The following is a 12,182-nucleotide window of genomic DNA, read 5'->3' on the forward strand; positions in this document are numbered from 1 at the left end:
CCTCTAATGTGTTGACTGTCTTCTGTTAGAACTGAACCGGATGATGGAGAGTCGACCTGCTCACCATTAAAAAGTCTAGATGTTCCTACCCAGGTAGTTTATCTAACATTAAAACATCTAGATGTTCCTCCCCGGGTAGTTTCTTTGTTGGAGAGTCGACCTGCTGGATTATTACCAACATTAGAAACTGTTTTATTAACATGATATCAACATGGAGTCATCTGTCTGTGGTTGAACTTGTATCTTCATGGCCCAGATGTTGTGGTTGAACTTGTATCTTCATGGACCAGATGCTGTGGTTGAACTCATATCTTCATGGACCAGATGCTGTGGTTGAACTCGGAGGTTTGTGGGTTTAGATGATCAGAAAAATTCAGATCCATCCAGGTGTAGCTGGACGTCCTGGTGTTTCTGAGATCCTTTGACGTTCTGTGTAAACCTCTTTGTGATCTACGTTCTTCTCCACGCTGGACCTTCTCACTGCTGGTCAAAGAGAAACCAGCTTCCTGGAGATGTGAAGACAGAATGAAGCCTGATCAATCAGACCTGAGGATCTGATTCTGAGCAGCCTGGAGCCACAATGAATGAGTGAAGAGTTAAACTGATCCCAAACAGCTGATGGATAAATGATCATCTAAGACCTTCTGGTTCTTCTGCTCCTCTTTGGTAGCAGCCACACAAAGACACACAAAACAACCACAGAGACGCACAAAACAACCACAAAGACACACAAAACAAACACAAACCAACACAAAACCTTCCTTTGAGCGAACTCTGACATGAAGCTGCCTCATCACATCTCAGGTAAAGGTTCCTACACGTTCTAACGTTCTTCAGACATTCCTCAGCTGTCTGATGAACTATGGGTTCTTTAGTTAGTCCCTGTTAGTTTAGTTAATCTGATGTTATGTTATGTTCTCTAATGTAGAACCAGCTGTAGATCTGATGTTCTGTTTGTGTTCTCTAACGTTGAACCAGTCGTCTGATGTTCTGTTTATGTTCTCTAAGTTACAACCAGCTGTAGTTCTGATGTTCTGTTTATGTTCTCTAATGTAGAACCAGCTGTCTGATGTTCTGTTTATGTTCTCTAACATAGAACCAGCTGTAGATCTGATGTTCTGTTTATGTTTTCTAGTGTAGAACCAGCTGTCTGATGTTCTGTTCATGTTCTCCAACGTAGAACCAGCTGTAGATCTGATGTTCTGTTTATGTTTTCTAACGTAGAACCAGCTGTATATCTGATGTTCTGTTTGTGTTCTCTAACATAGAACCAGCAGTCTGATGTTCTGTTTTTGTTCTCTAACTTACAACCAGCTGTAGTTCTGATGTTCTGTTTATGTTGTCTAATGTAGAACCAGCTGTCTGATGTTCTGTTTATGTTCTCTAATGTAGAACCAGCTGTCTGATGTTCTGTTTATGTTCTCTAATGTAGAACCAGCTGTAGATCTGATGTTCTGTTTATGTTTTCTAGTGTAGAACCAGCTGTCTGATGTTCTGTTTATGTTCTCTAACATAGAACCAGCTGTAGATCTAATGTTCTGTTTATGTTCTCTAAGGTAGAACCAGCTGTCTGATGTTCTGTTTATGTTGTCTGATGTAGAACCAGCTGTCTGATGTTCTGTTTATGTTCTCTAACATAGAACCAGCTGTAGATCTGATGTTCTGTTTATGTTCTCTAATGTAGAACCAGCTGTCTGATGTTCTGTTTGTGTTCTCTAACATAGAACCAGCAGTCTGATGTTCTGTTTTTGTTCTCTAACTTACAACCAGCTGTAGTTCTGATGTTCTGTTTATGTTGTCTAATGTAGAACCAGCTGTCTGATGTTCTGTTTATGTTCTCTAATGTAGAACCAGCTGTCTGATGTTCTGTTTATGTTCTCTAATGTAGAACCAGCTGTAGATCTGATGTTCTGTTTATGTTTTCTAGTGTAGAACCAGCTGTCTGATGTTCTGTTTATGTTCTCTAACATAGAACCAGCTGTAGATCTAATGTTCTGTTTATGTTCTCTAAGGTAGAACCAGCTGTCTGATGTTCTGTTTATGTTGTCTGATGTAGAACCAGCTGTCTGATGTTCTGTTTATGTTCTCTAACATAGAACCAGCTGTAGATCTGATGTTCTGTTTATGTTCTCTAAGGTAGAACCAGCTGTCTGATGTTCTGTTTATGTTCTCTAATGTAGAACCAGCTGTAGGTCTGATGTTCTGTTTATGTTTTCTAACGTAGAACCAGCTGTAGATCTGATGTTCTGTTTACGTTCTCTAACGTAGAACCAGCTGTAGATGTGATGTTCTGTTTACGTTCTCTAGCGTAGAACCAGCTGTAGATCTGTGTTCTCGCCGTCGTCCTTCATCCAGACGTGTCCTCGCTGCTGTTTCTGCTCGGAGGCGTGGAGTTTTAAAAATACGAGGTGATGATGAGGACCAGCAGCTTCCAGCTGTTTCACACCGAGATCCTTAAAGAGGAAACAGGAAGCAGCTGCTGCCTCCTGACGGGTCAACAGGACCGGTTCTGAAAGCCTCCAGGGTCTCCTCTGGTCCAAGGTCAGGACTGGTTCTGAAAGCCTCCAGGGTCTCCTCTGGTCCGAGGTCAGGCCAGAACTCCTCACAGTAACCCTGGTTGTTGTACGAAGCTGTGGTGGGCTGAAGGTTCTAGTTCTTAGCTCTCTGCAGCTGAAGGTTCTGGTTCTTAGCTCTCTGCAGCTGAGGGTTCTGGTTCTGGTTCTTAGGTCTCTGCAGCTGAAGGTTCTGGTTCTGGTTCTGGTTCTGGTTCTGGTTCTGAGCTTTCTGCAGCTGAAGTTTCTGGTTCTGGTTCTTAGGTCTCTGCAGCTGAAGGTTCTGGTTCTTAGGTCTCTGCAGCTGAAGGTTCTGGTTCTGGTTCTTAGTTCTCTGCAGCTGAAGGTTCTGGTTCTGATTCTTAGCTCTCTGCAGCTGAGGGTTCTGGTTCTGGTTCCTAGTTTTCTGCAGCTGAAGGTTCTGGTTCTTAGGTCTCTGCAGCTGAAGGTTCTTCAGAACTTCTGGATTCTTGAGCTGCACATTTGTCTTGAAGAACTTGTTGTTTGGAGGTTCTGCTGCAGATGGATCTGTAGTTAAAGATCAGGAACATAAATCAGAGCGTCGTCTGCATAGAGACGGACTAAAGATGAAACTGAATGTTTTCTGGTTCTGGTTCTGGTTCTGCTGTAAAACGACAGTCCTAACCCTGAATCTCCAAAAAGTGAAATGAATATAAGAGAACTGGTAATAATAATAATAATAATAATAATAATAATAATAATAATAATAATAATAATAATAATAATAATAATAATAATAATAATAATAATGAATTAAAAAGAAATAAAGAAATAAAAGTTTGAAAATCCATCCATCCATTATCTATACACCGCTTAATCCTCACTAGGGTCATGGGGGGGCTGGAGTCTATCCCAGCTGACTCAGGTGAAGGCAGGGGACACCCTAGACAGGTCACCAGTCTGTCACAGGGCTACATACAGAGACAAACAATCACTCTCACATTCACACCTATGGGAAATTTAGAATGATCAATTAACCTCAGCATATTTTTGGACTGTGGGAGGAAGCCGGAGTACCCGGAGAGAACCCACGCATGCACAGGGAGAACATGCAAACTCCATGCAGAAAGATCCCGGGAAAGCCGGGACGCGAACCAGGGATCTTCTAGCTGCAAGGAGAAAGTGCTAACCACTACACCACTGTGCAGCCCAAGTTTGAAAATGTGGAGAAAAAAATATATTTTCACAGTGAAACTTCTGATGTCCACATTTTCAACATTTTTGGGAAATTTTTGAAAATTTTTTGGTGGAAAAAAAAATGTTAAAAATGTGTGTGTAAAAAAATTATGTGAATGTTCTTAAAGAAAATAGAAGTTTTACTGATATATATGGAATGACTAGAGATTTTTAGGATTTTTTGAAAGTATTTATGAAAATTTTCTTGCCGAATTTGGGGGATGTTTTTTAAAAAACATAAAACTTTTAAGGGAAACTTTTAAGGAATTATTGGAATTTTCTTCCTGAAGTTTTTGCAAATGTTCACTAATTTGGTGAATTTTTTGCAGAATTTTTGGATTTTTTTCAGACAAGGAAACAATATTTTTTGGTGCCTGCAAATGAGGACAACAGGAGAGTTAAAGAAGAATCTCATGTTGTGTTTCCACAGAGCTGCAAATATTCTGGTGTGGTGTTTGGAGTCTGAAGGGTTAAAGATCTGCTCCTGATCTCCTGGTGTTGGAGGTGAGGTCAGCTGTCTCATCTGACGGCTCCTCGGGGCGTCTGGTTCTCACGTCGTTGTGACGGAGGGAGGAGCAGAAACACTCGGAGCTTTTTCTTCCCGTTGAGGAGAATCTGTGACGACAGCTGCCAGAGAGAGAGCTCAGTTTCCAGGGTGACGGCATCCCATCATCCTCCTCCTCCGTCCGGCTGCAGCGGCTCGTCGTCAGGATGGGAGATAAAGGAACCCGGTAAGACGCTGTTTGTTCTGTTTGTTCTGTCTAGAACCTGGGGCTGCTGAGGGAACGTTACATAATGGTAGAACCTCTGTGACGTCTGGGCTGCAGCACCGAGCCTCCGGTAATCTGATTACTGCAACAAACGCTCCGTCCATGGAGCTGCTGGAGGCTCCGAGTATCACCAGGAGTAATCAGAGTACTCAGCGTGGAACCTCCACATAGAACCACACGGTTCTGAGGGTTTATAGCAGAAACGGTCGGTGAAGAACGAGTGGCTGTGGATTTTAAGGAGGGTAAACCTGAAGCTTCCTGATGAGGTGGAATCCCTCCAATCACCAGAAACATCATCCAGACCTTAGAACCATCAAACTATTTTATTCTTCATCATTCATCACATTTATTCTCTGCTTTTATGAACCAAATCTCCAGATTTAACCAGAGTTCAGCTTCATTCCTGCTAAAGCTCAAATGTGCATCAAAATTAGACGGAAAATGAGATTACTGATGTTCCCTAAACGCCCCAATAGAACCTGTAGTTTACAGATGTTCCCTAAACGCCTCAATAGAAGCTGTAATTTACAGATGTTCCCTAAACGCCTCAATAGAAGCTGTAATTTACAGATGTTCCCTAAACCCCTCAGTAGAAGCTGTAGTTTACAGCTGTTCCCTAAACGCCTCAATAGAAGCTGTAGTTTACAGATGTTCCCTAAACGCCTCAATAGAAGCTATAGTTTACAGATGTTCCCTAAACCCCTCAGTAGAAGCTGTTATTTACAGATGTTCCATAAACCCCTCAATAGAAGCTGTAATTTACAGATGTTCCCTAAACGCCTCAATAGAGGCTGTAGTTTACTGATGTTCCTGAAAAATCTGGTCTATATGAGACGTTTAAAACCTGCTGAGTTACTGTCGGTGTTTAATACAGACATCAGGACCTTCATCAGTCTCCATCAGAAACACTGAGGCTAACATGCTAACAGGCTAACAGCTGTCCATCCACCCCGACATCCTCCCTGTTCTGACTGTGGCTCGATTCTCTATAGAAACACTAGGGGGCGCTTCCAGGGGAAACAGGTTAGATGAAGCAGCTGGTCTGATTCGTTAGAACCTGTTTATCCACCAATCAGAGCGTTGCTGCTAAACTCGGAGTTAGTTTCATAACGCTAAGGGTTATGAGGGTTGTCAGACTGACTGTAGCTGAGGGTTGTTATGCTGACTGTAGCTGAGGGTTGTTATTAAAAAGGACTTTAAGTGATTAACGAACCGTCCAGATCATTGACGACTGATTGGATCCAGTTTTGGTTGCAGCTCATTTATGTACAAGAAGAAGAACATGTGAAGGATTGAGTCCACAGGCTCTCAGTTATTAGTCTGATGATAAAAAATAATTGTCTGCAGGTTCAGTCCTGATCAGTGAGCTCAAATCAAGAGTTATTTTATTTAATGAGTTTCTCATCTTCAGCAGTCAACGTTCAAACTAGATGAAGAATCATCTGGTTCAGCAGCAGCTTCAGGAAACTTCTAAGGAGGAATGTTCATGACGTAATGTCAATGACTCAGTTAGTTTTTATTGGTTCTCCTGCCGGGCTTTGGTGCTGATTGGATCTTCTAGTGTCCAAGAAATGTTGATGAGTTTCAGCTGGATGATGTTGGTTCTGGAGAAGGTTCAGACCTGCCGGTTTCCTGTTGTTCCCTCAGGTTTCTGTTGTTCCTCCAGGGTTCTGTTGTTCCCTCAGGTTTCTGTTGTTGCCCTTCTCTAACTACCTATGTATTTACTATATATACCATTATTGCATTACATTCACTCTGTTTCTTTCTGTGTCCTTTCTCCGAGTGTCCCTGGTCCCAGAGCTGGATGCTGGATGCTTCAGATGTGTGGCTGTGTTTTATGGTCCTTGTGTCCCACCCCCCCACCTCTCTATCTCTACCCCTCTATCTGTATCCCTCTATCTCTACCCCTCTATCTCTATCTCTCTACTTCTTCTGTCCCTCTCAACCCGCCCGGCCAGCAGGCAGATGGGTTCCCCCACATTAGAGCCGGGTTCTGCTCAAGGTTTTTTTTCCCTGTTAAAAGGGTGTTTTCCTGCCACTGTCTTCTTAGGGCTGCTCTGGGGGTCAGGCATATGGGTTCTGTAAAGCGTCTCGAGACAATTTGACTGTAATTGGCGCTATATAAATAAAATTGAATTGAAATAAAATTGAATTGAAATTGTCCCTCCAGGGTTCTGTTGTTACCTAAGGTTTCTGTTGTTCCTCCAGGGTTCTGTTGTTCCCTCAGGTTTCTGTTGTCCCTCCAGGGTTCTGTTGTTCCCTCGGGTTTCTGTTGTTCCTCCAGGGTTTTATTGTTCCTTCAGGTTCCTGTTGTTCCTCCAGGGTTCTGTTGTTCCCTCAGGTTTCTGTAGTTCCTCCAGGGTTCTGTTGTTACCTCAGGTTTCTGTTGTTCCTCCAGGGTTCTGTTGTTCCCTCGGGTTTCTGTTGTTCCTCCAGGGTTCTGTTGTTCCTTCAGGTTCCTGTTGTTCCTCCAGGGTTCTGTTGTTCCCTCGGGTTCTGTTGTTCCTCCAGGGTTCTGTTGTTACCTCAGGTTTCTGTTGTTCCTCCAGGGTTCTGTTGTTCCCTCAGGTTTCTGTTGTTCCTCCAGGGTTCTGTTGTTCCTTCAGGTTCCTGTTGTTCCTTTAGGTTCCTGTTGTTCCTTCAGGTTCCTGTTGTTCCTCCAGGGTTCTGTTGTTCCTTCAGGTTCCTGTTGTTCCTCCAGGGTTCCTGTTGTTCCTTCAGGTTCCTGTTGTTCCTCCAGGGTTCCTGTTGTTCCTTCAGGTTCCCGTTGTTCCTCCATGGGTTCTGTTGTTCCTTCAGGTTCCCGTTGTTCCTCCATGGGTTCTGTTGTTCCTTCAGGTTCCTGTTGTTCCTCCAGGGTTCCTGTTGTTCCTTCAGGTTCCTCTTGTTCCTCCAGGGTTCTGGTTTCAGTCAGGGTTCGTGGGATCAGCAGCTCATCTACTGAGACGTCATGGAGAGAATAATAAATTAGTAATTCATGCTTTGGATTAATCACAGCTTCTCTGTCATACTGTAGAGTTACCCCTGATGATTACTGCAGGATGAGATGTTCTTCTGGTCTGGTAGAGTTCCCTCTGATGATTTACTGCAGGATGAGATGTTCTTCAGGTCTGGCTGGTAGATAGATGCTGGTACCTGTGAGATCCTCCAGACATCCATCCATCTTCTTCCTCTCATCCAGAGTCTCAGTGGCAACAGTGTTCTCTAGTATCTCATCTGACCTGGGACTCACCAGGAGGAGATCTGTGACCCCAGCAGGGTTCTGGTTCTCCTCCAGCTGAAAACCTCCAAAGGAAGGTGACCAGGCGGATCCATACCCAGATGTTGAACCTCCTCAGATGGATCCTTTGAAGCAGCAGCGACTCTGGGGAAGTCTGAGGAAATTCAATCCTCATCTTACCCAGAACTCCAGACCATCAGTGAGGGTTGGAGATCTGGGTGGAGGACATGAACCTCCTCAGAAATCTTTGTCATGGTGCCCGTTGCTTGTGTCTCGTTTTTGTCATTTTGTGTCTCCTTTTTGTCATTTTGTGTCTTGTTTTTGTGTCCTCTTTGTGTAGTTTGGTTCCGTTCTGGTTCCTGGACCTAATTTTCTGAACCGTTTGGTGCCAAATCAACAAAGTTTGGAACCAAAAACTCTCATGAGACTGTTTTATTTGTTCTGACCCAGTAGAACTTTCCGTCTGAGAAAAGAGGTAACCAAGAGGTACCAGATATGAATCAAGTAGTTCCTCCTGAAGGGAACCACTTTTAGTTCCTGGAACTTGTTACCGAAGTAGAACAGCTACAGGTTCTGTAAGTTCCAGCACTGCAGATGTTCTTCTTTAGACCCAACATTTGTCTTCTGTCCAGAACTTAAGAGTCCCAACAGGAAGTGAGAAGTGAGTCGTGCCCACTGAGAAACTTGCAGGTTGGTCCATGGCATCCTGAACCTTTGTTCTGCTGCAGAACGTCCCTCTAGAACCTGTTTCAGGGCAGGAAGAAGTTCCTGCTTCAGTGTTACTGACAGAACGGAATCTAACTTGTGTTTTTCTGGAGAGTCGGTGTGTCTCCGGCCGTGACTGATTAACAAAGAGAACAGACCGAGATCCGTCTGAAAACTTCTCTCCTGAGAAACTTCCTGTTTGTGAGGAACCATGTTTATGTTTGTGCTCGGTCGAGTGTTCCTGGAGAATATTAATGAGGAGAGTGTGATGAACATACAGAGCAGCTTCCTCTGCTTTAGTTCCTCATCCAGTTCTCGTCTGTCATGTTCCTGAAGTGAAGCAACGTTCTCCTGTTTTGAAGAATAAGAATGTTTTTAATATTTTAAGACATTTAGGACGAGGATTTATTCTGAGCAAAATACGGAAGATTTTTTCTTTAATTAGTTTTACCAAAACTGGCAGAATGAAACCTCCAGAAAATACATTTCTTCAGAGAGAAAAAAAATATTCGTAAAACTTGTTAAAACGTATAAAATAAGTGACGACGGCTGGAGGCGGAATGAGACAATTAAAAACTGAAAGAAGAAAAACAAACTTTAGATTAAAAAAAACAAAAACCATTGAAAATCCAAGAACGTCTTTAGATCCTGTTGAGGAAAATAAGTTTGGAAATGAAATAAATTCACTGAAACACATGAATTTATATAAATATCAGTGATTTAATGAGAAACACAATATATTTACATATTATATTTAGTTATGAATCCCAGGATCAGTTAAACCCAGGATCAGCTAAACCCAGGATCAGTTTAACCCAGGATCAGTTAAACTCAGGACCAGTTAATCTCAGGATCAGTTAAACCCAGGATCAGTTTGTTGTGTTTCCTCGGTCTGGTTCTGCATCTTCAGCGTCTTCAGGGAGTCTTCATCCGTCTGCTGACATCCTCCAGGTATTGATCGGTCCGTTAATGTTCCCTCAGCGTCCTGATCGATCGATCGGCTTCACTCTGATGTTAGAAAATAAAACGGAGTCCAGCTAACATCCAGTAAAGCTGAGAATATCCAGTGAAAACTCACAGTAAACCAGCAAATAACGGTTCAATAAAACAGTCTACTTCCTCCTCCGAGCTGCTTCAGAATAAAAGCAGTAGCTGATATCATTTAGTGGCTCAGATTGAGCTCGTTTGTTCTGTTTTAATTAATTTAATGAACGCAGTCAGTTCAGCAGCTTTAACTATTCCAAACCCTAAAACCTGGAATTATTCCCTGAATTTACGACCGATTCTTTTTGTTCAGCCAGCAGCTGAAACCCAGAATGACAACTTCAGACTATTAATATTTTATCAGCTATAATTTTCAGGGCTTGATTGTATAATGACGTTGTCGTTCTGTCTTTTTGTCATTTTGTGTCTCATTTTAGTTGTTTTGTCTCATTTTGATAATTTTGTGTCTCATTTTTATCATTTTGTGTCTCATTTTTGTTGTTTTGTGTCTTGTTTTTATGGTTTTGTGTCTCATTTTTGTCGTTTTATTTTTGTCATTTTGTGTCTGTCATTCTGTGTCTCGTTTTTGTCATTTTGTCTCATTTTTATCATTTTGTGTCTCGTTTTTGTCGTTTGTGTCTCTGTCGATTTGTGTGTCGTTTTTATCATTTTGTGTGTCGTTTTTGTCATTTTGTGTGTCGTTTTTGTCGTTTTGTGTGTCGTTTTTGTTGTTTTGTGTCTTGTTTTGTCATTTGTCTCATTTTTATCATTTTGTCTCGTTTTTGTTGTTTTGTCTGTTTTGTGTCTCATCTTTATCATTTTGTCTCGTTTTTGTTGTTTTGTGTCTCATTTTTGTCATTTTGTGTCTCATTTTTAGCATTTTGTGTCTCATTTTTATCTTTTTTTGTCATTTTGTGTCTCTGTCATTCTGTCTCGTTTTTGTCATTTTGTCTCATTTTTATCATTTTGTGTCTCGTTTTTGTCGTTTTGTGTCTTGTTTTGTCTCATTTTTGTCGTTTTATTTTTGTCATTTTGTGTCTCATTTTTATCTTTTTTTGTCATTTTGTGTCTGTCATTCTGTCTCGTTTTTTGTCATTTTGTCTCATTTTTATCATTTTGTTTCTCGTTTTTGTCGTTTTGTGTCTCTGTCGATTTGTGTGTCGTTTTTATCATTTTGTGTGTCGTTTTTGTCGTTTTGTGTTTCGTTTTTGTCATTTTGTGTCTCTGTCATTCTGTCTCGTTTTTGTCATTTTGTCTCATTTTTATCATTTTGTTTCTCGTTTTTGTCGTTTTGTGTCTCTGTCGATTTGTGTGTCGTTTTTATCATTTTGTGTGTCGTTTTTATCATTTTGTGTGTCGTTTTTGTCGTTTTGTGTGTCGTTTTTGTCGTTTTGTGTCTCGTTTTTGTTGTTTTGTGTCTTGTTTTGTCGTTTTGTCTCATTTTTATCATTTTGTCTCGTTTTTGTTGTTTTGTGTCTGTTTTGTGTCTTATCTTTATCATTTTGTCTCGTTTTTGTTGTTTTGTGTCTCATTTTTGTCGTTTTGTGTCTCATTTTTATCATTTTGTGTCTCATTTTTATCTTTTTTTGTCATTTTGTGTCTCTTTGTCATTCTGTCTCGTTTTTGTCATTTTGTCTCATTTTTATCATTTTGTGTCTCCTTTTTGTCGTTTTGTGTCTCGTTTTTATCATTTTGTGTTTTGTTTTTGTTGTTTTGTGTCTCGTTTTTGTTTTGTGTCTCGTTTTGTCGTTTTGTCTCGTTTTTGTCGTTTTGTGTCATTTTGTGTCTTTGTCATTCTGTGTCTCGTTTTTGTCATTTTGTCTAGTTTTTATCATTTTGTGCCTCGTTTTTGTCGTTTTGTGTGTCGTTTTTGTCGTTTCGTGTCTCATTTTTGTTGTTTTGTGTCTTGTTTTGTCGTTTTGTCTCATTTTTGTTGTTTTGTGTCTTGTTTTGTCGTTTTGTCTCATTTTTATCATTCTGTGTCTGGTTTTTGTCATTTTTTCTCATTTTTCTCATTTTGTGTCATTTTTGTCGTTTTGTGTCTGTCATTTTGTGTCTCGTTTTTATCATCTTGTTTTAGTCATTTTGTGTCTCACACTGTTGTTGTTGGGTTGTGGTAATAATCAAACTGAAATGATGTGATGATAGTAAAATTTTGGAATCTTGACTCTTAAATAATAAATCTGATCTTGCTGTAGTGTAAATGTTTCTTTTAAAATGTGAAAACTGAACTTTCTTCTCTGCTGAAGCTTCCAGTCTGAAACTTTACCATCTCAACAAGAAAACTTCAGGATGGTAACCAGTCTGAGATGGAGTGTTGGTCTGTTGGGTTTGTGGAGTGATGAAACTGATATATTGTAATATTTGAAGGATCTCAGATGTTTGTTCTCCAGTCTGGAGGGAGAACAGTGGCACTAGAAGCTGTTAGACGTGGAGCTTGTTGAGGCTGTAAATCAGATGAATGCTGTCCTCTGGATGAATCTTTAATGCCGTCTGACCATCAGCTGCTGATAAACATCCCATAATCGTTCTGTAACGTGGCTGGAAGTCATGAAGTCCAATCAGAGTCCATCTGCATCAGCACTCTGTCTAAAATCTAATTGGACTAATTGCAGAGGCGATGAAGAGCAGCTGGTGGTGTTCTGAGCACGGTCCCTGGAGGACGGCGTCTACTGCTGCTGATTGATCAACATCGATTCAGGAGGAAGCTGAGAGCTAATGGAGCTAATTTATGATAGCATTAGCACAGGGGGC

At 41.1% G+C, this 12,182-nt stretch overlaps 1 protein-coding gene across 1 annotated transcript in view; it reads left to right on the top strand.

The window, feature by feature from the left end:
- Positions 1-4,250: 4,250 nt before the first annotated feature.
- Positions 4,251-12,182, top strand: part of arrb1 (arrestin, beta 1) — a 22,481-nt gene continuing 14,549 nt past the window's right edge. Inside the window, exon 1 of the mRNA XM_023261914.3 lies at positions 4,251-4,480. Coding sequence (XP_023117682.1) covers positions 4,461-4,480 — 20 coding nt within the window. The 5' untranslated portion in view covers positions 4,251-4,460. The remainder of the gene's footprint in view (positions 4,481-12,182) is intronic.

The sequence above is a fragment of the Amphiprion ocellaris genome, chromosome 7 (genome assembly GCF_022539595.1).
Source record: "Amphiprion ocellaris isolate individual 3 ecotype Okinawa chromosome 7, ASM2253959v1, whole genome shotgun sequence".
Lineage (NCBI taxonomy): Eukaryota > Metazoa > Chordata > Actinopteri > Pomacentridae > Amphiprion > Amphiprion ocellaris.